This window comes from Mus pahari, chromosome 12, assembly GCF_900095145.1.
Source record: "Mus pahari chromosome 12, PAHARI_EIJ_v1.1, whole genome shotgun sequence".
Classification (NCBI taxonomy): domain Eukaryota; kingdom Metazoa; phylum Chordata; class Mammalia; order Rodentia; family Muridae; genus Mus; species Mus pahari.
In genome coordinates this window covers 82,010,278-82,036,929 of record NC_034601.1, presented here as the reverse complement: position 1 = coordinate 82,036,929, position 26,652 = coordinate 82,010,278, and the positions used below count along the sequence as shown (strand labels likewise).

The 26,652-nt window shown below is 41.5% G+C and overlaps 1 protein-coding gene across 14 annotated transcripts in view; it reads left to right on the top strand.

Annotated features, from left to right (window-relative positions):
- Positions 1-26,652, top strand: part of Synj1 (synaptojanin 1) — a 74,026-nt gene that overhangs the window by 44,116 nt on the left and 3,258 nt on the right. For 4 of the 14 annotated variants that reach the window (XM_021209245.2, XM_029544346.1, XM_029544345.1 and 1 more), the window contains 16 exons: positions 1,875-2,015; positions 2,115-2,307; positions 2,559-2,717; positions 5,058-5,214; positions 5,736-5,853; positions 5,954-6,169; positions 8,377-8,455; positions 10,795-10,957; positions 14,520-14,729; positions 16,051-16,185; positions 16,805-16,843; positions 18,199-18,246; positions 19,280-19,318; positions 19,470-19,540; positions 21,445-21,553; positions 21,778-21,998. In XM_021209245.2, coding sequence (XP_021064904.1) covers positions 1,875-2,015; positions 2,115-2,307; positions 2,559-2,717; positions 5,058-5,214; positions 5,736-5,853; positions 5,954-6,169; positions 8,377-8,455; positions 10,795-10,957; positions 14,520-14,729; positions 16,051-16,185; positions 16,805-16,843; positions 18,199-18,246; positions 19,280-19,318; positions 19,470-19,540; positions 21,445-21,553; positions 21,778-21,998 — 2,098 coding nt within the window. Of the gene's footprint in view, positions 1-1,874; positions 2,016-2,114; positions 2,308-2,558; positions 2,718-5,057; positions 5,215-5,735; positions 5,854-5,953; positions 6,170-8,376; positions 8,456-10,794; positions 10,958-14,519; positions 14,730-16,050; positions 16,186-16,804; positions 16,844-18,198; positions 18,247-19,279; positions 19,319-19,469; positions 19,541-21,444; positions 21,554-21,777; positions 21,999-25,569; positions 25,597-26,652 lie in introns of those variants that run through there. The other 10 variants (XM_021209246.2, XM_029544355.1, XM_029544351.1 and 7 more) reach the window with 7 other exon arrangements.

Here is a 26,652-nt window from a genome sequence, read left to right as displayed (position 1 = left end):
GTATGTAAGTGAGCCACATACAGGTGCTGCCTACAGAGGTCAGAAGAGGGCATCAGATGCTCCTAAGCCTGGAGCTGCAGATGGCTGTGAGCCATCATGTGAGTGCTAGGGACTGCCTGTGCTCACCCTGGAAGAGTAGCCAATGCTTGGAATGGCTGAGCCACCTCCAACACCAATTAGTGAGCTTCTCGTGCTTCTGTTGTGCTAAAATCCATCACTCATTTCCCATGGAGTGGTCTCATTACACTGTGTTTCGGTCATTTAGAAAAGTTCACTGAGTATGTAGATATTCCTAATTTTGACACATCTTTGGTGTGAGTGTACTGTTTTGGTTGGTATCATCAATGGGTATTTTATCAAAAATCTTCAAATATTGGGAAGCAGTAAAGATCACAGTAGCTAATACAAGTTTTATAAAAATTCTCACTTTTGTTTGAAAATACAGCTTTTGGGCCAGCAAGCTAGCTCAGCAGGTAAGGCTATTTGCCACCAAGCCTGATGACCTAGTTTGATCACTAGAATCCACATGGTAAGGTAAAGAGCCAGCGCCTGCAGGCTGTCTGCTGAGTCTCTCTCCCTCCTCCCCCTCCTCCCCCTTTGGATAGTTTACAGTTTTATTCGAATAGTTGGTATCAGTTCTTTATGAAGCTTAATTATAATAACCTTAATATTGTGTAGCTCTTAGTGAAGTAATAGATGTGCGCACTGACCATCAGTAGGTGGTGTTGATTAATATTGTGCCCTGAAGAACAGCCACAAGCAACTCTATAGAGAGTGTATTAGCCCATTCTTCTAAAAGAAAGAAAGGTGACTTTGTTTTGCAATTTCAGGTGATATTAAGGGTTACTATTTGGTGGTGATATTGTGTGTTTTGTAAAGATAAAAATGTCCATTATATTAAAGACATAAAAGTAATTATGATTAAAATGGCATATGTCTTAGATTTGGCTAAAATATCCCAGGTTTATAAAAAGAAGGGAAGGAAAGAGATATTGAAGCTAAATATTGTATATGATGACTTAATTTACAGTTAACAAATTGTAGGCTTTTAAATTTTTTTCCATAATTATTTAAAAGAAAAATTTCTTAAATTAAAAAAAATTAGTTTAGGGGGCAGGAGAGGTACTTAGCAGTTAAGATCTCTTGCTGCTCTTCCAGTGAACCAGAGTTCAGTTCCCAGCATCCCATAGGATGGCTCACAACGACCTGTAACTGTCTCCAGTATTTTTAATGCCTGTCTCTGGTCTCCTCAGGCAACTATACATACATGACATACATACATGGTATAGGGGAAAGGGGAGGGAGACAGACAGACAGAGTTTTTAAACAATAAAGTTAACTTCATAAAATAAGTGGAAGTGAGACACGGCGATATGTAGAAGCCCATGTTTCTCATTAACCTAACAATACCTGACATTAAATTGTAAAGTTTATCTGAGTCACTCACCTCACGTCTCTTTCTAACTCATTTTATATCTCTGTTGTTTTATTTCTTGGTGGTTTTTAATTTTAGCGTTATTTTTTTGGGTGCATGTGTGTATGAAGGCACACATGAGCAATGGTGTGTATGCGGAGGTCAGAGGAAAACCTCAGGGGTCAGTTTTCTCTTTCCCCAAGAGCCATGGGGGTTGACCCCAGGTTGGCAGGCTTGGCCATGGTAACTTTACATGGTGCGCCATCTCACTAAACTTGGGCCTCCTCTTGAATAAGTTGTAAATATTGAAATACAGTATTATTTTAGTTAAGCTGCACATTTTCTTTTTAACAGAAACAAAAAGCAGTTTGCATGAAAATTTTCTTCTTTTTAAGAAATCAGATGTATAAAAGTGTGTATAAAACTTTCCTTAAAGAGTCCCTCTGTAATACTTTGGTAGCACAACAAACCAGAAGCTGTGGGCAGTGGAGCTGCAGAAGACCATCTCCAGGGACAACAAGTATGTTCTGCTGGCTTCGGAGCAGTTGGTGGGTGTCTGCCTGTTTGTCTTTATCAGACCACAGCATGCTCCTTTTATCAGGTCAGTGGCAGACACCATTCTGTCTCTTCTCACTACATAACAAGAAAGGCCCTAGCGTGTGCAATGCCATCTCTTCCATTCATAACTTGTGCTTTGTAGGGATGTTGCAGTTGATACTGTGAAAACTGGCATGGGAGGTGCAACTGGAAACAAGGGCGCTGTTGCGATTCGGATGCTCTTCCACACCACCAGCCTTTGCTTTGTCTGCAGCCACTTTGCTGCAGGGCAGTCCCAAGTCAAAGAGAGAAATGAAGATTTTGTAGAAATAGCACGAAAACTGAGTTTTCCCATGGTAAGCTTCTGCTGATGGTTCTTTAAGACAAGCCTTTGCATTGTATTTCAGTTTATCCTACATTTTCTGTCAGCAGTCTTGAAGACTTCGAGCAGTTCTAGAGATACCAGCAGTGTTTGTGTGCCTCCTGTCTGCTGTCCTGTTACTGTTGAGCTCAAAGTGCAGTGCTGATAGTGCAAGCCCTTGTGAGGCAGAGGCGCAGTGTGACACACAGGTTGTCTGGAACTTCAAGTGCTGTCTCATGTTTCCAGGGAAGAATGCTCTTCTCCCATGACTATGTATTTTGGTGTGGTGATTTCAACTATCGAATTGATCTTCCTAATGAAGAGGTTAAAGAGCTCATAAGACAGCAAAACTGGGATTCTCTTATCGCTGGAGATCAGCTCATCAATCAGAAAAATGCAGGACAGGTAAATGCTTCCTGAGAAGATCACTGTCTTACAAAGGGACTGTTGGAGGGCTAGGGACATGGCTCAGCAATTAGGTGCACTCACTGCTCTTACAAAAAGCCCAAGCTCAGTTCCCAGCACCCACACATTGGGCAGCTCACAACCACCTGTAACTCTAGGTCCAGGGCATCCAGTGTCCCCTTCTGGCCTCCTGCACATTACATGGTACACAACAGGCACATAGGCATATAAAAAGCTGCACAGAAATAAAAAGGAATATAAGGTTTTTTTCCCTTTGGAGGGGGAGGGAGAGAGAGGGAGAGGGAGAGGAAGGAGAGGGAGGAGAGTTTGAGGGGCCAGGGAGAGGAGACTGGAGTTAAAGCACTTGCCTTGCAATGCTGAAGATGATAGTTTGATCTTCAGAACCTACACAGCAAGCCCCAGGGAACACCCAGCTCAGTGGCGTGCACTTGCAGTCCTTAGGCAGCTGGGAAGCAGACATGAGAAACGGTCAGTTGCCAGAAGGCTATGGACCAGCCAGACTGGAGTAAAACTGCAGAATCAAAATAAATCTTGCCCCAGTGACATAGAAGGGAAAAACCAACTCCCAAAAGTTGTCCTCTGACCTCTACATGTGTCCTGTGGCACATATATGCTTTCTTAAATCAACATACTTACATATAAAATTGTAAATATACACGCAATAAAGAAAAGTTGTAAAAGGAGGGTATGAATTTTGACAATTAAACATATTTTCTTATTTCATTTTTGTGTTTATTTGGAGTTCTTTATACATACCTGTAGCTAAACATACAGAATGAAAGAAAAGAAATAAGGAAGAAAAGAAGGGGAAGAGAATATTTTTAAAAAGTTTATAATTCTTCCTAAGAAGAAAATACGTTAATGTGTCTGTAAGATGCACTATCAAACAAAAGGCCTATAATTGTAGGGATGATAATAATGTGGAATCTCAGATTAAGTAGAAGGGCTAGGAGCCACTGGTACAGTACCTGGGGCCACCAAGCTTGAAGTCACCTCAGTGGCTGTTTCACCATCATGGATGTCATCTCTGTTATTCCAGAGCATGGTATCAGGCTGGATGAGTCCCAAAATCTCATACCGTCTTCTACAGTGGGGCAAGACTGGTGATTGAACCTAGGTCCTCATGCTTCCTGGGCAAGTGCTCTGCTTCTGAGCTACGATCCCAGTCCGTCAGTTCTGAATATCTCATAAGGCAGGGTGATTCCCTTTATTCATGCTTTTAAAGCTTCACTAATTGAAGATTAAGTGATGGGGAAAAGGTCACATTTTTCTACTGTGGGGTTTTTGGTTTGGGTTTTTTTTTTTAATTTTTGTTCTGTTCTGTTAGAAATATTTACTAGATAGACAGATATTTTGTATGAGATTATCCAGCACATAGCATAAAAATATAGGACCAAAGAGATGCTCAGTGTTTAAGGGCACTTGCTGCCCTATCTGAAGACCCTGGGTCCAAAGGGTCTGCTCTGACCTCCGTGGACACTAGCACACATGTGCAAAGGCGAACACAAATAGAGTACATCTCAGTCGGCTCTCTTCCCGGCACCTGAAGAGACACATAACTGTCAGAGTCCTGGGAATAAGACGGGGCGCTGATCCCTAAATCATTCACCCGTATTAACCCCAGCACCACCAAGGTTTGGGGAACATCTCAGATGATGAGGCAGAAAAGCGTGTGCGGGTAACAGGATGAGCAGTGCTGACACAGCACGGCTATGGCAGGCATGAACTTAGCCGCCCAAGTTGCCTGCACAGAACCTACATAGGACCAAGCCAGCCAGAGTTGCAGAATAGAGGCTGGGTGACTCCAGGCCTCATCCCTTGTGGAGGAGCCATTGCAGCTGAGAGTTACTGCAGGAGGGAGAACCTTTTTTTTTTTGATATAGCCACTAGTAGGTTTTCCATGCTCTAATATACTAGTTCTCAACCTATAGGCCACGACCCACTGGGAGTCACATGAGGATTCATAGCAGTAGCAAAATTACAGTTCTGAAGTAGCAACCATAATTTCATGGTTGGGGGTCAGCCCATGAGGAACTGTATTAAAGGGTCACAGCATCAGGGAGGGTTAGAGCTGCTGCTATAGTGGATGTCCCCACACCTATGCACATATATATACAGCACTAGTTGGGTTCAATGAATTATCAAAAAGGAAGACACGATGCTGAGAGGGTGGGAGAGAATTGAAGGAGCAATAGAGGTCATATGTGATCATGTTTCATTGCATGCATGGATTCCCCCAAATCAAGAAAAATTTAAAAGTTTAAATAAAAATAGAAGCGTTTATGTGTTTTGAAAAAACTTTGCGTATGTTTATTTTAGATCTTTAGAGGATTCTTAGAGGGAAAAGTAACGTTTGCTCCAACCTATAAATATGACTTGTTTTCTGAAGACTATGACACCAGTGAGAAGTGCCGTACCCCTGCTTGGACAGACCGTGTCCTCTGGAGAAGGAGGAAGTGGCCTTTTGACAGATCAGGTTAGGAGCGGACTTTTTCATTTAGGTAAACTAATCGGAATTTTGTGAGGAGGAAAGGAGCAATAAATATTAAGCAACAAAAGCCTTTTTATACAAAGGTTGTCTAGCATAAAACAAACATTTTGAAAACATTTTATGCCCATATTTTTCAGTGATATAATTTCATGTAAAGTGAAGAAACATTTATTTTGTAAAATTTCTGATTACAGTTCTGAAATTGTGGTTTTTGAAAGACCACTTGGTCAGTCAATAGAACTTTTATGAAACATTGTTTGGTCCCAGGCCTTTAAGTAATTTTAGAAGTAAGCAACATCTTAATTCTTCCCAAGTAGAGAATAAAATGACTTGACCAAATATATTTCTAGGTTAAAGATGTCTAATGCAGGCTGCTTCCAGAGTTCTGTCATTCCAACCTCAGACTGCTGAAGGTTCTAGAAGGAAGTAGGCACTTACATGTGTCACATGACCTGCCTGTCCTTCTCATGTGGCTTTTCTTGAATTTTCTTTTATTCTAATTGCAGCTGAAGATTTAGATCTTCTGAATGCTAGTTTCCAAGATGAAAGTAAAATCCTTTATACATGGACACCCGGCACCTTGCTGCACTATGGAAGAGCTGAGCTGAAGACTTCTGACCATAGGTTTAAGCAACCTCAGTTTTTCTAATGATGCTTGAAGTTTGTTTGAAATAAATCCCTTTAGAAACGTTTCTAATGCATCTCCCTTCCTCTGTGCCCTAAGGCCCGTCGTCGCCTTGATTGACATAGATATATTTGAAGTTGAAGCTGAAGAGAGACAAAAAATTTATAAAGAAGTTATTGCCGTCCAGGGCCCACCAGATGGTACAGTGCTGGTCTCAATCAAAAGTTCTGCACAAGAAAGTACTTTTTTTGATGATGCTTTGATTGACGAGCTTCTTCGGCAGTTTGCACACTTTGGTGAAGTTATACTCATAAGGTGAGCGAGGGCTTTGTGACCCAGAGTGCAGAGAGGTAGTAGTTGCTACACTGAAAAGCCTGATCTAGTAACTGACTAGTTCATACGTCTGATATTTCCAGACTAAAGAGCCATACTTGGGTGTTATTCAAGAGCTCCTAGGTTTTTAAATTAAGTTCTCTGCCTAGAAAACTTAAAATGGATTACGAAACTTATATGTACAATTGAAGACAAAGATATGTTTGAGTTCAGGAGTGACCTCTTCATGGTTTTTCTACGGTGGAGCAATGTAGCAAGCTCTTTGTGAGAGGGAAGCTGTGCTTGGTCATTTTAGTGTTTTAAGGAGAGGAAAATAAAGGCTTGATGGTGCACACCAGTACTCTAGGATTCAAGAGGCAGGAGGACAATTACTTCAAGACCAGTGTGAACTACATAGAGAGTATATAAACCATCTTTAATAAGTAAATAACCTGGAGAGATTTTTTTTTATTCCCTAAGCTTAAGAAATCTGATGTTTATATTATAAATGTCATTGTAAATGATAAATGTGCAATTTCCAGCCAGCTGAAGTGTGATGAGTAGGAGCCATCTCTTCCAGTCCTGGTACCTGTGTTGGCTTCCCTACCTGCTTTCAGCAGGACTGCATGCCTCTTGTCTTAGCACAGTTTTCTCTCACATGTACAGCTGTTTGGGGAAATTGAAATCTTATAAAACCTGAGCCTAGGAGATGGCTCAGTGCACAAAGGCACTGCCTCAGTTCTGCACTTGGGACCCATGTGAAGGAGGATGGAGAGAGCCAACTCCACGTAGTTGTCCTCTGACCTTCACGTGCATGCACTGGCAGTAATGAATCCATTTGTTTCTAAAAGACTAAGAACTAAGGCTTTAGAAAGTACACTGTAAAATCTCCCACATTTACAGATAACTGTAAGCTTTGCCAAGTAGAGAAATGTCAAAGCAGCAGAAACATCTGTGATCCATGTGAGTGGGCAGCGAGCAGCTTCATGAACAAATGTAATCTACAGCCTTGAGCTAGAACACTCCACACTGTGTAAGGGAGAGAGACAGGGGAAGGAGAAGGGACTCACAGTGTGTAAGGGAGAGACAGGGGGAGGAGAAGGGATTCACTGGGGTCTTCCTAATTCAGATTTGAAGCTAAAAGCTTTCCTCAGAATATTGTCAACATTAGAGAGAATATTGATAAGAAAATCGTCTGTTGCTGTGATAGAAAGCCATAAGTGTCAGGACAGTTAGGGTACTCTGTCTGTCACACCAATGGTATCAAGGTGACAAACAAAAGCACATACTAAGAAGAGAGTGGTTGTGTGGTACACAGTTACCAAAGAACAGGGGTACAGCTAACAACAGTCTTAAATAGGAGTACCCTCTATGGCAGCCACTGGGTAGTACTTTGGTAAGAATACTATCCCTGTGTATTTGAAATGACAACATTCCTGTAACTTAATAGCTTCGTGCCAGAGAAGCTGTGTCAGTTGTCTTGGTCATGTTTGAGTGATTGTGAGATGTATTCTGTGTGCACTTGATTTCAGTAGAGGAACATAGTTTGGCACACTTTTATTTGGGTCTTTTTTTTAACCCTTAAAATCCATAATCTTTTAGAATATGAGCATGAGAAAGGTTTTCTCCATATAGTTGGGAAAATTCAGTTTGCAGAATTGCTTCTGTAAATCAGATGGATAACATTGTTTTATTTTTTGTTATAAATCTCATTATATAATCAGCGATTTCAAAATATGTCCTATGTTTCATTTTCTCCCTTTTTGGAGGGTGTAGGGGGTGTCTGTTTCCAGAGTATAAAGTTGGAATCGTTACAAAGACTCAGAGAGGGAGAAATGTCTGTGCACACAGACACCTGCAGTTCCTTGTGACCAGTTAGTTGGGTTATTTGGGGATTCCTTCTCATTAATATTATCTATTAATATCTGTTATCTTTCTTAATCAGAGGAAATGGCTTTCAGGAAAGTCACTGAAACACTGGAAATGCATAGTTCTGACTGTGTTGGGTCACCTTGAATGTTTTTCACACAGAGTACAGGAAGCAGGATGGAAGTGCTGTGCAGAGAGCAGCCTCCTCCGAGAGCCAGCCCGCTGGCCACCAGGGTCTCTTTAGCCCCACTGTTCGTTTGTAACCAGTGGCTGGGGATTGAGCCGGCTATGGCTGAGAAGTTAATTATATTCTTATTCACTGTTTTTTCTTTCTCTTAAAGATTTGTAGAAGATAAAATGTGGGTTACATTTTTGGAGGGCAGCTCTGCCTTGAATGTTCTGAGCCTAAATGGGAAAGAGGTAAGGTAGATTTGGTAATTCTAAACCATTTGACATATGTCTCAAGGTTGTAGCTTTACAGACAAGCAACTTGAATGCCTAGATGTGTTTTCAGTTAAGAAAAATTGAAGCCTGTGAACTGCATAAGGGTTACTTAATATTTTTATTTAGACTAGTTTTCTGCCTAACTTAAGATTATTGTACTTCCCCCACCCCCCAGAGATATTAACCATTTACAGAAAAGAAAAGGAAACATGTTCCCTGCCTAATTTGATTTCTATGATATTTAATGCAAAATATTATAAAATTTTAATTAAAAATAGATATTCCAGCTTCTCTACATTGCTAGCAAGTGGAGAACATGTTTTATTTACAAGAACACCAGGCAGAAAGAGCAGAAGGTCCTTATCTTTCCCAGGGAGTTATTCATGAGTGGCCAAGGAAAGGCTTTGGTGTCTAGTGTCCTTTTCTAGCATGGATACATAATTTCCTCAGAGAACAAACATTGTAGCATTTTCAAATTTAACTACTGGGGATGTTTCTAGTCTGTAATTTGAAATGTCACTGATGGGAAACTTACACTGATGACCGGGTGTAATTTTGTTTCTGTGAAATATTGCATCTGCCAACTTTTATGAATCATTTTTCTTTTTTAGCAAAATCCTTCATTGCTAATTGTATGAATTCTAGGTTCCATTTGTCCAACAGTGACCAACTCCCTCAGGAGTTTATCAGCCTTCTGAACTTGTCATGTTACATTTGCTTCCTTAATGAAGAATATTTACATGTGTATATTGCCTGAGTTTTGTTTGTTTGTTTGTTTTTGAACATAGTACTAATATATTCATGTCAAAATGATCAAAAAAAAAAAACCTAAAATGTAAGATAATACTTCGTTGGCCCTTTTGAAAGTTATACATTTCTAAACCTCTAATGTGTTGACTTTGTTAGAATCATTAATTTAATTCTGAGTTTTTCAGGTACTATCCTATTTCAGAGAAAAAAAATATGAAGCAGCCTAGGCTGCATAGAGACTCACACATATACACACACACACACACACAGAGAGAGAGAGAGAGAGAGAGAGAGAGAGAGAGAGAGATTTTAAATGATATTTGCAAATAGAAAATATTTTTGTTGACTTAATGAACTACGAAATGTATAGGTAAATGATGAATTAATTTAAATACCTGAGTCTGATAAAAACACGTAAGGGGTTTAAGGACCCTGACTTTAAAGCTCAGCTGCTGTCAGACAGCCGCGCTGTTTAAGTGAGTCAGACAGCCACGCTGTTTAAGTGAGTAGCTTTGGACCTTGGTGCCCTCAGGGAATCCAGAGAGCAATAATACTGTGAGCTGGAATCTACCCACAGAATTGCCAGCTGTCAGCAAGGTGCATTGACCTACCTATGCAGATCATTTGTAAATACTTCAAAAGCTTAGTCTTCCTCCCACTGTGGAACTCTTCAAACAAAAGAGAGTTGAAGCTGTGAGAAAGAGCTTGTAACCAAGAAGCTGGTCTCTCGAGTGCTGTGGACTCTAAGTGAGAGTGTATCATCTCCATGTCCATGATGAAATATTCTTCTTTAACAATACATTTTTTTTTTTTCGAGACAGGGTTTCTCTATGTAGCCCCAGCTGTCCTGGAACTCACTTTGTAGACCAGGCTGGCCTCGAACTCAGAAATCCACCTGCCTCTGCCTCCCGGAGTGCTGGGATTAAAGGCATGCGCCACCACACCCGGCTAACAATGCATTTTTGAAGAATTTTTAAAAGTACAACATTGAGACACACAGTAACTTAGTTATAACATGTTGTTATCACATAGTTATCACATGATCTAAAAGTCACGTAAATGTAGAAGGAAAGCTGAGGGCCTGCTTTACATGGTGCGGCCATTCTGCTTCCACGATAGTTCATTCTTGTAGAAGATTCAAAATAATCTTCACACAACATTTTCCTGACATTTGAAATGCTAAAGGCCTAGGTTAGCACATAGCAGCGTACAGTGGGGCAGCCCTCAGGACTATTGCACCAAGTGAGAGAGCATGCGCCAGGCCACACAGCAACAAGAGCATGCGCAAGGCCCTCTGTCTCTCCTGTGCTTGTTTAGGTGGAGGAACAGTTACTTAGTTTATGGATCCAAACCAAAACTACATAACAGATTATCAGCGGCTTGTATTTGGCCAGAGTAAAGGAATCTTAACTACTTTTATTTGGCATCATAAGCTCTTAAAGGAAGACTGTGAACAGCCTCCACATGGAATTTTAGTGTGTGTGCCGTAACATGGGCACCCTTCTTCCACCATAGTTTTCATGTTAATGTATTTTCTGTATCTTTTTTTTTTTAATATCAACTAGCTATTAAATCGGACTATAACAATTACTTTAAAAAGTCCAGACTGGATCAAAAATTTGGAAGAAGAGATGAGTTTAGAGAAAATCAGTGTCACATTGCCCTCATCAACAAGCTCCACCCTGCTCGGTGAAGACGCAGAGGTCACAGCAGATTTTGACATGGAAGGTATGTCTGTTGAGCAAGCTTATCCTGCATATTAGAGAAGTTTGGCCCAGCACTAAGGATTTTTCTCTCTCCTTGAACACAGTATTAATAGTGATTTGTTTTCTATCGTATAATGTTTATCTGATTACATTGTACTTGGTAATTTATGTGTTATTTTGTCATTAAATAGTAAATATAGTTGTGCAGTTTATATTGTATGAGCATGAGTTGGTATTTTGAGTGTGCCAGTTTGTGCCAAAATTATAGTTAAGTAGAAATTCCAATAAGTTCATAATTACCAAAAAAGAAGATATGTTCCAAAGGAGTTTAGAAAGAGTCGAAGTGGCTCATTTGGAACTGAACCCATGCGTGAAAAGGTAGCAACTTGGGGACAAATTGTGTACGCATTGTTGTTTTCTTTTTTTTAGGCTTTTCAAGACAGGGTTTCTCTGTATAGCTCTGGCTGTCCTGGAACTCACTTTGTAGACCAGGCTGGCCTCGAACTCAGAAATCCGCCTGCCTCTGCCTCCCGAGTGCTGGGATTAAAGGCGTGCACCACCACGCCCGGTGCATTGTTGTTTTCTTAAACATTATTTGAAAGTTTGTTTGCTTTCTAATACTATATGTTATATGTGTGTGCCTAGTTTTCATTAGGATTTAGCTCTGTGACAGAGTGAATGATAAAGTCTATGAAGCCCTGGTTCTATCACTAGCCTTTCCAAAAAATGAACACCTGACTCTGCACTACAAGAAAGTACATCTAAGTTAACATCTTTTAGGATAGTCACTAGTTTTTGTCTTGGTCATTTACTTGATCCAAAAATATGCGCTCTGTGTGCCAGGTTGTGCTGGTTCCTTTTCTAGTTGTGACCAAATCCCTACAGAAACAGGTTACAGAGAATATATTTATTTTGGCTCGTGATTCTAAAGGTTCAGTCCTGTTGATTGGTCCAAAGCATCATGGAGGCAGGAACAGATGGTAGAAGCTGGTCGTCCCTTTTTAGTGACAAAGAAAAAGGGGACATGCAAGAAGAGGCCAGGGCAGGAAATAGACCGCAGAGACAAGCTCCTGCTGACCTTGTTGCTCCAGCTAGGTCATACACCCTACTCTTTTGTAATAATTCCATCATCTTCTGCACCCATCAGGCACAGTGCACTCATCGTGTTACCTAGTGACCTCAGGGTGCTCCAGTGATCTCCTGGCTGCGTAGGCCATCAAGTTGAGTCAAAATCAACCATCATAGAGGCATGGCAGATGCTGCAAACTCTGTGAGCACATCTTTGTTGGTTCCTTCTAGGATGCATTGTTTTCTAGGTGTTTCCCACAGGGATGCAGGTGATCATAGGAAGGATGTCACTGTAATAATGAGTAGTTGTGTGGTAGTCCATACACAGGGTTTCAACTTAAAAGAAAAATCGAGAGATGGCTCAGTGTTTAAGAGCACTGGCCAGGTACTCTTATAGAAGACCCAGCATCTACATGGTGAATCTGTAGCTCCAGTTCCAAGGGCTCTGACACACTCTTGTGGTCTCTTCAGTCACTACATTCATGTTACACATACATGCATGCAAACACCCATATACATAAAAAATAAAACTATTTTTAAAAGTCAAGGAAAGCCAGGCAGTGGTGGTGCACGCCTTTAGTCCCAGCACTTGGGAGNCAGAGGCAGGNGGATTTCTGAGTTCAAGGCCAGCCTGGTCTACAGAGTGAGTTCCAGGATAGCCAGGGCTACACAGAGAAACCCTGTCTCGAAAAACCAAAAAAAAAAAAAAAAAAAAAGTCAAGGAAAAAGCAGCCAGCACTTAGGAGACAGAGGCAGGCAAATCTCTCTGAGTTTAAGGCCAGCCTGGTCTACAAAGTAAGTCCAGGACAGCCAGGGCTCTGTTATAGGGAAACCCTGTCACAGAGAGAAAGAGGGGGGGTGGTGAGAGGAGGGGAGGAGAGAAGAAGAGGAAAGAAAAGAAAAGAAGAGAAGAGAAGTAAAGAGAAGTATAACCAGAAAGGAATGGTCCATGATATCTCATACTTTAAAAAGATGAGGGAGAAGATAAGGACAGACACTTGTCTGATATAGAAGCAGCAAGGGAGGCTGTTAGTGACCTTTGTAAGAGTCATCTTGGTGGTGTGAGAAAGCTGGGTGGTGCGATTTGCTGTGGGTGGAAGGTGAAGAATTGGGGCTACAGAACAGTTACTTTTCAGTGGGAGGAGCCTAAGAGAGCTGAGTGCTGCTGGAGGGGCTGGTACAGACGAGGCTAACACTGAGAGGGTTGGCAGGAGGAAGCAAGGTTTCTGAGGACAGCGGAGTACTTGTGCGGGGCCCATGCATCCTACCCTGTCATGGACCGCATCCTCTGTGTGGTGAGAATGCAGTTTGCAGGAGCTAATTGGTAGAGGCTCTATCCTGAGACTTCTGTCAGGTTTATGATTTCACATCATTTGCAGGAGTGGGACAGTTCCACAGTTTCAGGGGACTTGAGATGCTTTGAAACAATATAGCTGGCAAAAAGGAATGAGAAGAATAACCAACCAGGAAATCTTAGAATTTCAGGCAACTTGGGGAACCCTGCAGAGGAGATTGAATTACAAACATTGTTAATGTGACTATGAAGACTCCATGTTCCTTCCAGAAGTGACACTCTCAGACAAGTGCGGTTGGCAGAGCCGTGAGGTGTGAGTGAGGATTGATAGGGTTTGTCAGGCACAGGCAACAGGAGAGCCATAGTGAACCTCTGAAGCCAAACCTCTGAAGGGACGACATTGGACAGGGCTGAAGTGCAAGGGAGCAAGCCCTCCATCTGCTGAGGGGCTGAGAGAATGGAGGGGTGCAGGTTAGGACCCCAAGGCCACACAGCTGAGGAAGCAGTCCTGCTGGCGAGGACAGTGCTGAGCTGGTCAGACTGCCGTCCGTGCTGTCCATAGGACTGGAGAGTGTGCGGAAAGGTGATAGGCCCGCTTACCGTGTGCTTTCTGCTTAGTCCTGAATGCCTTACTAGTTCAGCCACTTGAAGGGCAGAGTGTGGAGATTTCTGAAATAGGTGACATAAAGGGTGTCTCACAGACTCCTAGTGACATAGCCTTAAAAAAAGTAGGACTTGGAAGGGAGGCTAGTGTTGTAGGTTGTGAATGCTGTTGCATGGGGTACCCTGACTCCACTCTCCAACCCTTAGGTAAGTGGAGATGAGACCTGATGGGAGAAATGAATCTATGTTGAGTGAAAAGTCTTGAAATAGAAGCCTTCTGGCTAAGGGTGTATAACTGCCCGGGACCTTGTTTACTGTTAGGTTGGACCTGGGTTGGGCAGAGAGTAGAGGTGGTCACACAGAACACATGGGCAAAGTTGGCTTCATAGCTGCTCAGCTAATAGAGCTTTCAGTCACGCAAGCTCCGAGTGCAGCTATAGCTGAAGGAATGGATCTTTAAGAGCATTTGTACTGACTCTAATTTTTATATTACAAATATTTTTACACGCCTTTATGCTTGTTCCGTGTGTGTTGGTGACACCTTAACCTGTCTTTAGCCCTGTAAAGCCTAAGATAAAAAGATAAAAAGTGCTGTCTTTGGTGGCCTTGCTTTTGCTAGGTGATGTCGATGACTACAGCGCTGAAGTAGAGGAGCTTCTTCCTCAGCATCTACAGCCATCCTCAAGTTCTGGCCTCGGCACTTCTCCAAGTTCTTCACCCCGGACCAGTCCCTGCCAGTCACCCACAGTACCAGAGTACTCTGCACCTTCTCTTCCCATCAGACCTAGTCGAGCACCGTCAAGAACTCCAGGACCTCCAAGTTCACAGGGTGCGTGTTTTATTTGAAAATTTGGTGTGACTTTGTCTAGACAGTTTGTTTGAACTTTGGAGTACTGCTGTATCCTTGTTTGCTTTCTGTTGCTGTGATAAAGACACTGCAATGACTAGTCTTATGTCAGCTTGACACACAAACCTTAATTGAAAAAAATGCCTCCATAAGATCCAGCTATCAGGATGACTCATAATTAGTGATTGATGGGGGAGGTTCCAGCCCATTGTAGGTGGTGCATCTCTGAGCTGATGGCCCTGGGCTTCTATAAGAAAACAGGCTGAGCAAGCAGGGGCAGGAAGCCAGTAAGCAGCACCCCTCCATGGCCTCGGCATCAGCTCCTGCCTCCAGGTTCCTGCCCTGATTTCCTTTAATGATAAACAGGAATATGGAAGTGTAAGCCAGATAAGCCCTTTCCTCCCCAACTTGCTTTTTTTGGTCATGGTGTTTCATTACACCAGTAGAAACCCTAACCCACTGACCAAAGTTAGCTTGGGGAGGGAAGGGTTTATTTGGTTTATAGGTAATTAAGGGAGGCCAGAAGGTCAGGGCAAGAACCTGGAGGCAGGAGCTGGTACAGAGGCTTGCTCCTAATGGCTAGCACAGTCTACTCTGTGTAGTACTCCTCCTGGACCACCTTCCCAAGGGTAGTGCCACTCACAAGGTCTGACCCCATCAATCATTAATCAAGGGAATTGGCCTGCAAGCCAGTCTGACATAGGCAATTCCTCAGTTGAAGTTCCTTTCCTCCCAGTGACTTTTAACTTGTATCAAGTTGACACAAACTAACCAGCACAGGTTTTTTTTTTAGTTTTTAGCCCAGGTACTGAGTGCCCTGTAACAGGAGTGGATTTCCTGACAGTAACTCTTAGTAGAGAAGAAGTATATCACTGCTGCCACAAGATGATTTGTCTCAATCCTAGTTATGTAGTCAGGAGTGTCTGTGCTTTACAACTTGTGATTTTCTACTCTGAGATAAGAATACTTGACTATTTGGGCTTTTCCCCTCTCTTCTTGGCTGGCCAGCACATTATGTATGACTTAACTCAAACAACAAATTTTGTCCCTTAATAGTCCTCCTTAGTAAGTCAGCTCTCAACACCTCAGCCAAGTAAAAGTCAGCACAGGGCAGCATCAAGGTGCCCATGGTTCCAGAAGGTGGTTCTTTGGTGGACTGCTGCTCTAGTCACTGAGAGTGTTTTATTCTTTCTCTAATGCACAGACCTTTGAGAGGAGCGAGTTGGGTCAGTTCATTACGTATGCACATTCCGTCTCCCTAGTGCCCTGTTGGCACCTGATCTCTCTTTACTCACTTTCTTAGGCTCTCCAGTTGACACTCAGCCAGCAGCCCAGAAGGATTCTTCCCAGACTCTAGAGCCCAAGAGACCACCCCCTCCCCGCCCAGTCGCTCCTCCAGCACGTCCTGCCCCACCACAAAGACCACCTCCACCTTCAGGTAACCAGCTGCTCTTGGGAGGCCTGTTTAACTTAGAAAGTTCCTCTACTTCATTTAAACACATTGTGCATGCTTTCATCTGTATCCTCTGGATTTTGTTTGTGTGTTTGTGTGATCATTATTGTTACCTCTTGAGCTTGTCTAAAAGGAGCTCTGAGGAGCAGCAGGACAGCATGTCTATCGAGCAGGGTTTGCGAGCACGGTCAGGCTCCTCCCTGCCTAGCACAGGAGACACTTGTTTGGGTTTGGCTACTTTGATTGGTTGGGCATGTATGATGTTCTTGGGTAAATCTAAGTTGGTTTTTTTTTTTTTTAATTCCTCATCTGTAGCTTTATAAAGACAATTAACAGTTATTGATTTCTGGAAAATGTATTTGAGAAATGAAGTACATACATGTTTTTAATATGTTTTATATACCTCTTTAAATATTCTCTTAGCTAAATGCAGTGTTCACTTCTTGTGAGCATATGCATTGAATAACAGCTTTGTGTAATGTCTAGTTATTTACACAATCATACATGATGTGTGCTTTCATGACTATTAGAGTAGATATTGACATTTCAACTCTTTATTTAATGTCATTCCCTTTCTGCTGCCTAACTTCTTATGAACTATAAGGGGCTAGGAGTCCTGCACCTGCTAGAAAAGAATTTGGAGGTAACCGTTTACATTTGCTATCCTGTGTGAATGCTGGCTTATTAATATTTTGGAGTTTGAACCATGTAACTCAGAGACAATTTAAATCTGTTTGGTAAGCATCAAAATGTGTACATTTATACTCCATGCTAAAAGAGCTCCAAACGTCTATATTCCCGTTAACATATTAGAGCTTAGTTATTCCGTGAGTATAACTAATAAACTATATCTTATTTTGCATTTTGAATAAGTCATCAAATTCTTGCCTCATCTGTTTATGTAAGACTATATAATGTTTCTTCTTTTCAATGAGCTCATTTGTATTCACTATTGTCTGCTTTTATTTAAACAGTAATTTGTTTAGTTAACATGAAAACTGGAAGTAGGGCTTTGCATGCACCCCTGTGCTCACCTGACACATGCAAGGCCTGGATTTAGTCCCTGACTCTTACATCACAAAGGGTGAACCAGCAGCTCAGTTTGAAGCTGACTCTCCAGGCTCTTACTTAGTTCACATAATAAGGCTCAAGAAAAGATGGAGAATGTACCAATTCTTCAGAGCTTGAGCAGCTCCAGCTAATGTTCCTAAAGCCCCTGGCCATACATACATAGGTTCTGGCTACCTGCCATTGTTGGTCCCTGAGATTCAGGGCCAGTTATGGAGCTAACACTGCTTATGAGAAGATTTTGATGTGAAGATTTTGTAATAAGAATAGCTAAATTATTTGAACAGTGTGGCTTCTATGAAATATTACTTCTTTCATCTATATGTTTATTTTTAGGGTGAATTCTGATACCTTACTAGGAAAATAATCTATAGAAAATAAATTTGGAAATGAACTTGTGAAAACTTGTATCATCAAACCAGTAGCTTATTTAGAAACATGTTTCCATTTTTAAATACCTCTCTTCATAATTCCTCTACAGCCTCTCACACTCTGCAGCCACTGATCATCTGAGACGGGAGCTTAGAGAGTACATCAGAAACTAACTTTGAAGAGATTAGTGTCTTTTCATAAAAATTTAAGATGAAATTGAAATATTGTTTATGATTATTTTCCTTTTTGACTGTCAAATAACATATTTGTAGTCTAGACATAAGAAATGAGATGATCATAAAGTCTTACATTAAACAATATTTTTGCTTCCTTCCCGCTGGTGAGTTCAGATAAAGAGAAAGCTGTGACTACTTCTGTTCTTAGATTTGAGGAAAGGGAGGGGTCAGTTTTGAGCTAAAGTCACTTTGGTTAGATTGATAACTTGCAAGAGATTTAAAGCATTAAAAGACCCTTCATGCAAGAATAATTGCGTGCTTGCCTTTCATCCTGTGCTCTGGGATCTGAACAATATATAGCTTTTGTTCTTTTTCTAAAAAGGTGTTGGAGCCCCTCCCAGTCCCGGGGTTGCTAGGAGAGAGATGGAAGGTAACAAGGTTTCTGCCTTATAGCCACGGTTTTGTTGTGTCCGCCCGCCCTCCAGTGTTTAAAGCACACTAAGTCCTACCAGAAGCCGCCTCCTTCTCCTTACTTAGACCCTGTACTTTTCTCTCCTGTCCTTCTGTGTTGTATGTATAGTTTCCAGTGGTGATCCTTAATGTCCCTGAGGTTCCTGTGTTGTTCATACCTAGTCCTGTGTACTCAGGCCATGAAATTACTGGTGAAAGAAGAACCCCTTCACTAAGACTACAACTATACGGGCTGTGCTATTTAATAGAGCCATTGTACTTGAATTTCTTCTCAAAAGGGAAAGATTTAGATAATGCTTTTTTGTTGTTGTTGTTGTTTTGGTTTTTTTTTGTTTTGTTTTGTTTTGTTTTTCGAGACAGGGTTTCACTGTATAGCCTCCTTGGCTGTCCTGAAACTCACTTTGTAGACCAGGCTGTCCTCGAACTCAGAAATCCGTCTGCCTCTGCCTCCCGAGTGCTGGGATTAAGGACGTGCGCCACCACGCCCGGTTTAGATAATGCTTGATCACATCTTCTACTCTCTTTGTCCTCAGAATAATTCTCTCTTCATCAATAGGCTGCCTTCCTAATGAGTTTGCACCGTATTGTGGCACAGCTGTAAATACATCTATGCCGTCTTCTGTCCTGATCCTACTAGTCTAGTGTAGAAACCTGAAAGACCTCACCCTACGGTAACTGTATCCACAGTCAGACCTCTGGTGTGACAGGCTAAGCTCTTGGGAGCTGTGGCTCAGGAGCCATTTGTCTGCCAGGCTGTGAGGAGCAGCTGACCAGGTCTTCAAGTTTCATGGGCAGCGGTCTGTGAAGACCTTAGCGTGACTCCTCTCATGCAGGTCTCTAACACTCCTGGTTCTGTCTTCACCCAGAGTGTGGGCTCGCTTTGTTGCTGTCTCCTTTGTCTCTGTGGCAATAAACAGAGCAGTCAGGTGATGCCGTGCACTGTGCTTTTACTGTTTACTTATGATTGATTCTTTTTCCTTTCTGCTTCAAAGCACCCAAAAGCCCGGGAACAGCACGGAAAGATAATATAGGTAAAAACACTTGAATATAGTTACTTCCCCTTAAAACTGGACCATGCAATAGACTGGGAATAGAAGTACATGGCTTCTTATTTCTTTTTCCTTTTTTTTAAAACTTTCTTTCTTATACTTAAATACAATGTGATTGATGTCTTTGTTTCAGGGCGTAATCAGCCTTCCCCTCAAGCCGGTCTTGCAGGCCCAGGACCCGCTGGCTATGGTGCGGCTAGACCGGTAGGTAGCACCTCGCCTGGGAATTAAGAGGTGTGTGTCCTAGGTTCCAGTTTGCAACTAGTCTGTTTGTTACCTTGGAGAGAATCAAAAGAAACCTCCCAGGCATCAGTTCTTCAGCTCTAAAGTAAGGGAACTGGTCCTCTCAGAGCTATAGCTCCTAGTCTTGCTAATGACTACACTAACTGGTTTGGATAAAAATAATACACTTAATTATGGCTGCTAAATAAAGATCTTGGTCTCTTTCAAAATATGAAGAGCTAATGTATTTGGGTAGCTGTTTTGTCATGTAAGCTGTTTAATCAGTGAAAATACTAAGTTACCCTTTCAGTAAGGTATGGTTGCATACAACTTTAATGCCAGCACTCAGGAGGCAGGGGCAAGTGGATCTCTCTGAGACTGAGGCCTGCATGGTCTATATAGTAAGTTTCTAGAACAGTCAGGACTATGTAGAGAGACCCTGTGTCACTCTATTCCCCCAAAAAAATTATTTTTAAGGACTTTAATTAGCATAAAATTGTAATAGAATACTTAAACTGTTTCTAAAGATACTAAAAATAAGAAGGGACAGATGGCATGCAAGATTCTTTTCAATACTTTATAAACCTATGGCTTTCTGTGTTTATCATATGTTCATATATATATATATATATATATATATATATATATATATATATATATATATTGTGTGTGTGTGTGTGTGTGTGTGTATATAATTTTATTCCATTCCCTCAAATTCCTCTGAGCTATGACAGATACTCAGAAAGAAAAAGATAGGCCATAGAAATGGCTCAGTGAGTAAAGAGCCTGCTGTGCAAACCTGAGGACCGTGTTGTACCCTCGTGTAACCCACGCCATGATGGGAGGAGATATCCAACAGTTTCCTGTGATGTCACACATGTGCACACACAAATAACTTCTTTTTAAAAAGTGTAACTTATGCACTATAGTAGAAACTACATCTGAATAGTGGAGAACCTGGAACTATCATCATGTATAGATTATAGCTCTTAACTTAATAAACTGAAGGTCCTTTTCTACATGTAATTCTATTCTTTAAATTAAAATGTCTATAGAACATACCTCAAGATAATTGTCACTTTCTCTAGTTCACACAAAGGGAAGTCTGCTTATACTGACTATACTGCCACACTGCCCCCTGCACCTTGATAATGTAGTGATAAGGAAGGGAAGTCAGGATTTTTGATGTGAGTCCAAGGCCACCCTGGTCTACATAGTAAGTTCCAGAGTAGCCTGGGACCACAGTGAGGCCTTTGCTTAAAACACACAGACCCAAACCAAAAACCTATACTAATTTCAACTTTAAATAAGTATATGGGCTTAGAGCCTTCACCAAACATAGGAGAATAAAAAACATTGTTCACCAATGTGTCTTCTGGCTTATTTAGTTTAGAATATTTAGTTAGATATTTAAGAGTGTTATTTCATGTTTAAAACACTGCAGAATAGGTTAATTCTGAAGTCGCCCAGTATGTTAGGTTTATCTCCATTGTTTATGCTCTCAGAGTGTCCCATCTCTTCCTTAAGGTAGCACACTCATGGTCAGGTCCCTCACCTGCAGCTAGCCAGGCACGAGTTTACGTTCTAATATTACGTCCTCTGTTTGCATGTCTTCACCCTAATTTAAAATGAAGATGACAAAGTCATATATGAAGTTTTTTTGAAGGTTAGATAAAAATGTCTATATCATACTTATAAGTGCTTGGTACATAGTACACTGTCAAGAATAAAAAGAAAAGGATCATTGTTTGGCTACAAGTCAAGAACAGTTAAAATGGCAAGGTGGGAAATGATACCAGAGAGTCAGCGAGCCATGGAAGCATGTATTCTCACAGACCCCAACTGCTGAAAATGGACTAATGTCACTAATATGCTTGTATCTGTAGACAATTCCAGCTCGTGCTGGAGTGATCAGCGCCCCTCAGAGCCAGGCTCGGGTATGTGCTGGAAAGCTGACTCCGGAAAGCCAAAGCAAGCCCTCGGAGACATTGAAAGGTAGGCACTGCCGGGCACTCTTGGTTCTGTGCTTCTCCTTTTTCTCTTTTTCCATCTTCCATACAACCTAACTCATTCTGATGGGGATTTTCTCTCTTGTACCCCTAGAACTGAGGCTGTTTGCCATGGGAAAGGGCTCCAGCTAGAATACCTCTGCCTGTTAAAAAGAGAACAACCACAATGTTTAGGGCACAGCTAATGTGTGACAATCCTTGGTGTTTTAGGTCCTGTTGTCCTTCCAGAACCGCTGAAGCCTCAGACTGCATTTCCTCTGCAGCCTTCTCTGCCCACACCTGCTCAAAAGTTACAGGACCCGCTTGTCCCCATAGCAGCACCTACTATGCCTCCCTCTGGCCCCCAACCAAATTTGGAGACCCCCCCACAGCCCCCACCTCGGAGCAGGTCATCTCAAAGCTTGCCTTCAGACTCCTCACCACAGCTGCAAGTAAGTGTCACTGCTGAAGGAAGTGTCTCTGGTGCGCACGCTGCAGCAGAGCAGTGTGGAGCACACTTGTCTTAATGACCAGCATTTATAAGAGTAAATATGAAATTGTATTTTTGCCTCTTGAAAGTCATAGCATCCTGAGATGACTTTGGTATCCTTTGATGTCTTAAATGATTACGTGCTACTGACTATTCAAGGATTTTAATGGTTCATTTGTTTGTTTATATGCGTTGCTTAAGAAACTCTCAGAGAGCAGCAGGGGGGTTTGGAGGTAATCTCAGGTTAGGAGACTCACAAGTTCAAGGCCAGCCTGGTCCTCATAGTAAGTTCCAGGCTAGCTAGAGCTAAACAGCCAAACTGTTCTCAGTTCCCCTGATACTAGGGCGGGGTTCTTTAGGAAGTCCAAGTACTTCCTCATGGTAATCTAACATTTTAAATACATTGTTTGTTTTAGGCAGTCAGTTACTTAGATGACCGATAATATTGGAGTCTCTCTCTCATTATTGCTAAGGTGATAAGTTAGTTTGAGAGAGAGAGGCAAATCAAGATGAGCTCCATGTTTAGACGCTGACATGAAGACTCATTTCCTGCAACGTGAGGCTTCAGTGCCTCCTGATGTGAGCAGCGCTTCTTCTCCATGTTGATCTGGCACTGACTGGGTCCTGAGGTTACAGTCGTTAAGGGAGTAGCTTAGAAGGTTTGGGCTTTAAGCAGAAAGCTCATTGACTCACACAAACCCACAGAAGAGGACATCCGTTCATTAATGTCTCCTAGGAAATTGTCCCGTGGACCTGACACGTTGAAGTCATGGGCATTCCTGCTGTCTCATAGCTGCAGCACTGCTGTGTGTTAGGTTGTTGTGATAACTACTATGATTACTACATGTAAGCTATTCTGTGTTTACATTCTGTCTTAGTTTTGTTGTGTGCATTTAACTAAAGTTGATACATTTAATAAGTACATTTTGCTGACTCACAAATTCTTTACTTGAAAATGCCATCAAAGCCAAATCAAGGTGTAAAGTTTTAGAAGGCCGTGATTTAATCTGAAATATGGTGTATTGGCAGCAACCTTTGAACATAGTTTATGAGTAATAATTTGCATTTTACAGCTATGAGGGTATATCAACCTAGTTGGCAAACTATTTCACACATATCTCTGTTGCAAAGCAAACACTAAATAGAGTAGCTTAGTCTCAAAAGCCATTAGCATTGGCACTCGCCTAGGCTATTGCTTACACTGTGAAACAATAGAAAAAGTCAAATGTTCTCAGAGGATGAAAACTAAAGGTTACTCTGTTTTAGGTTAAAGTAGTAGTGCTAAAGATAGTTTATAGAAACCTGCGAAGAGAAAACATGTACCACTCTTTCCTCTTCTCCAACAGTGAAGGTCTAGTCAATGTGAATACTATCAACACTACTTTAAGGCACCATTTCAGAATAGAAGGGGCCACAGCTCCACCCACTGTAATGGCGATTAGTATCCACAGATCAATATGAAAGCAGAACAGGGCTCTGCCATGAAACACTTCAGCAAGAGCAAATGGCAAATGGCTAGAAACAACTAGAGGCTCAGAAAGAAGCCTTCTGTGGCACGGCACTGAAGTCAGACCGTGTAAATGATAAGCAACCATTTTTTCAGATCCTCTCATTTGTTTGGAATCTTTGTTCCTCACTAATGTGAGGTTGCTGAGACGTCGTAGCAGCCGACAGCACAGAGTTTACAGGTAGCATGGTGAACTGTTTTGGACACCCCCCTCTTTTGAGTGTGTATTCATGATACTGTTGTACCCTCAGATGTTGTTCCACCATAACCATCTGCCTAGAGTTTTTGAGACAGAGTCTTTTCAGGGAGCTAGGGCACGCTGAGGAGCCGTGTCTGGCTACATTGAGCTGCAGGGATTCCCTTTGCTGAGATTACAGCACTAGGCCCAGTTTTTGACACGGGTCCTGGGAATTGAATTCTGGTTCTTTTGCTTTCTCTTGCTTACATGGCAAACACTTAACTGAGCTGAGCCATTCCCCCAGCCCTGAATTGAATCTTGCTACAGTCTACCTACCAAAACTGACAGGGACCTGCTCTGAGTTCTAGTTCTCCTTGCCTGAGCCATCCAATTTGACACTCTGCCTTCCCAGGTCTTGTTTATGTGCCGACTGGGATGTAGGGTCACATTGGCTAGTGTCCTCTGAGGAGGAGTGTGGTTTCGAGTGGGACAGGAAGGAAGCACTCCTGCCGTTCTCTACCTTTTGAATTTGGAATCATAAGAGTAATCATGCTGTTTAAAAAAAAATGGTACAAATTTGAAAATTTCTCCTAAGAAGCTGCAAGTTTAATAATGAGATTTTCCTATACATTGAGTATACATAAAATGTATTCACATACATACCACTGGTGAAAATTTTAACTGTGACAAGTTTAGTATTTTATTATTTTTTTGAGTTATTTGTTATTTTGTTTAGTGTTTTATTGTTTCGGAATTGAATTTTTGGTAATTTCCTAAGTATTAATCCAGGCCCAACTCCATGGTGCATCTAAAGCATAGAGACATGAGAGCTAGCTTTACTCTCTTGCCTACTGCTCTTTAGCTCTATATAGAGATATGCTCTATATCCTTTACATGTCATAAAAGTGGCTCACTGGTCTGACTTCTGATACCTTAGTCATCTCACTGTGAGCTAAAATCTAGAAAGAGGGGAACGAAACAGACAGCATGGTGACAGACCCGCACAGGACACCATAGGAGAGCTGAGAGCAAGGGAAGGACCCAGCAGAAGTCTGTGTTCAAGGTTTACTTCTAAGCATCACACTAGTGCGTGTCAGTGGCAGGACACCGGCCACAGAGCATCACATTACTGTCGTATGTCAGTGGTAGGACAGTAGCCACACATGCATCACCTGGGTCATCCCGAGTACCAGAGAAGGACTAGGAGGGAAAGGGAGGTGAGATGCTAAAGTGGGTCACACGTCTCTTAAGTTGTCAGGGTCTGTTCACGACTTACACATTTCACTGTTTACACGCAAGCTTCAGTGTTAGAAGGTCCGGTTTCTTAAGAACTCCAGATTGTTTTAAATACAGTGAATTATTGAAAGATTATAATTTAAGATTTAAACACCAAAAATTAGTTTCGACCTAGTTGTACTTTCCAACTAATAAACAGTAAGGGAATTAATTTTCTGAATCCTTTAGAAAATGTGAGTAGCATAGAACAAGCCTGGATCCTGACGTTCTGTAACAACGAAGGTGAGGTTGTTCTTCTGCAAAGGGAATGTGCCTAAGTACATTTCTCTAGTCCTCCGGGTCTGAAATATGGAATGACAAACCTGGCTAGTCCTCAGCCTAAACACTGTTAAAGCACATCCTGAGGTTACACTGCTAAAGCACACATCCTAAGGTTACAAGGAGTCCAGAATTGCATTCTAACTGACGTTATCACCTGCAAGTATGACTGCTCTTGAGCCCCACCTGTGACCTAGGGCCACCACCTTTCTGAGGAATGATTTGTTGGGGCTGCGGCTTGGTCTGGAAATGTCCTAACTCTTTCCTTTGATGTCTGTGTTCCTTTTCTCGAAGCAGGAGCAACCAACAGGGTAACAGGTACCTGACTCTCTCTCAGCCTTCCATCCATGTGCTTGCACCCGTCTCCCTGTGCATTAGATGTATGAGTCTTCACTCCATACATCTAAAGCCTCACCCATTTCAATCTACTCGTCCACATTAATACGTTCTAGTATCATATTGTAAGCTCATATCTGCTTTTTTTTCTTAGTACTTTGGGTTTTTAGGAATCATATTAGTTCTCGCTAATGCCTTTCCATTTTTTTGCTTTGTTTTCTATGAAAATTAACAAAACTAAAAAGTATAATTTTAAAAACAACCATTTATATATGACATAACTACATAAATGGGAAAACCCAATTGCTTTTTCCTTAGGTTTCTTTTGGGAAATTTTTTTTTCAGATAATTTTAGAAGCCAGATTCTTTTTGGTAATTTAGATTAAAATTAATAATACTTAAAACCCCTTCCAGCACCTTTCTCTGTAAAAGGCACTACCGATGTCATCACGGTTTCCAAGCCTTACTTAGATCATAAGTTAACTCTAAGGTGAGGGTTGGTAATGTGGGTCTCACAGTAATTGATAGTCTGATTTCATCTGAGCCTTGTTTAGTCTAGCAACTGGCCTCCATTAACCAGCTTTATGGTGAACAAAGGGATTTAGGAAGAAGTGCTAATTGTTTATGGCCATGAAGTTAACTCTGAACATTCCTCCTGTGGCCAGTGTATTCAGAGTCTCCTGATTTTTCTTTTTTTTTTTTTAGAATCAGTTCTCATAGAAAATGAAATGTCCCCTTCCACTTTAAATAATCATTGGTTTTATCTGTCTTGCCTGACAGGGTGAGCAAGGTCAGTTAAAGAAACTTGTATTATTCAGTGAGTAAGCTACAAAGGCAAACTATCATTGAAAACTAAAAGAAAGCTTTGAAAATTCACTGCCAAATACAAAAAGGGAAAAATCCCATCTATAGCTTTGAATTTATTAATATATTAAGTTATCTTTTATTCATAAAATTGAATTTATATAGGGAATTTAGATGAAACATATTCTCATAGATGGGTGTTGGAAGTTTATTATGCATATTTAGTAAATGCTCTTA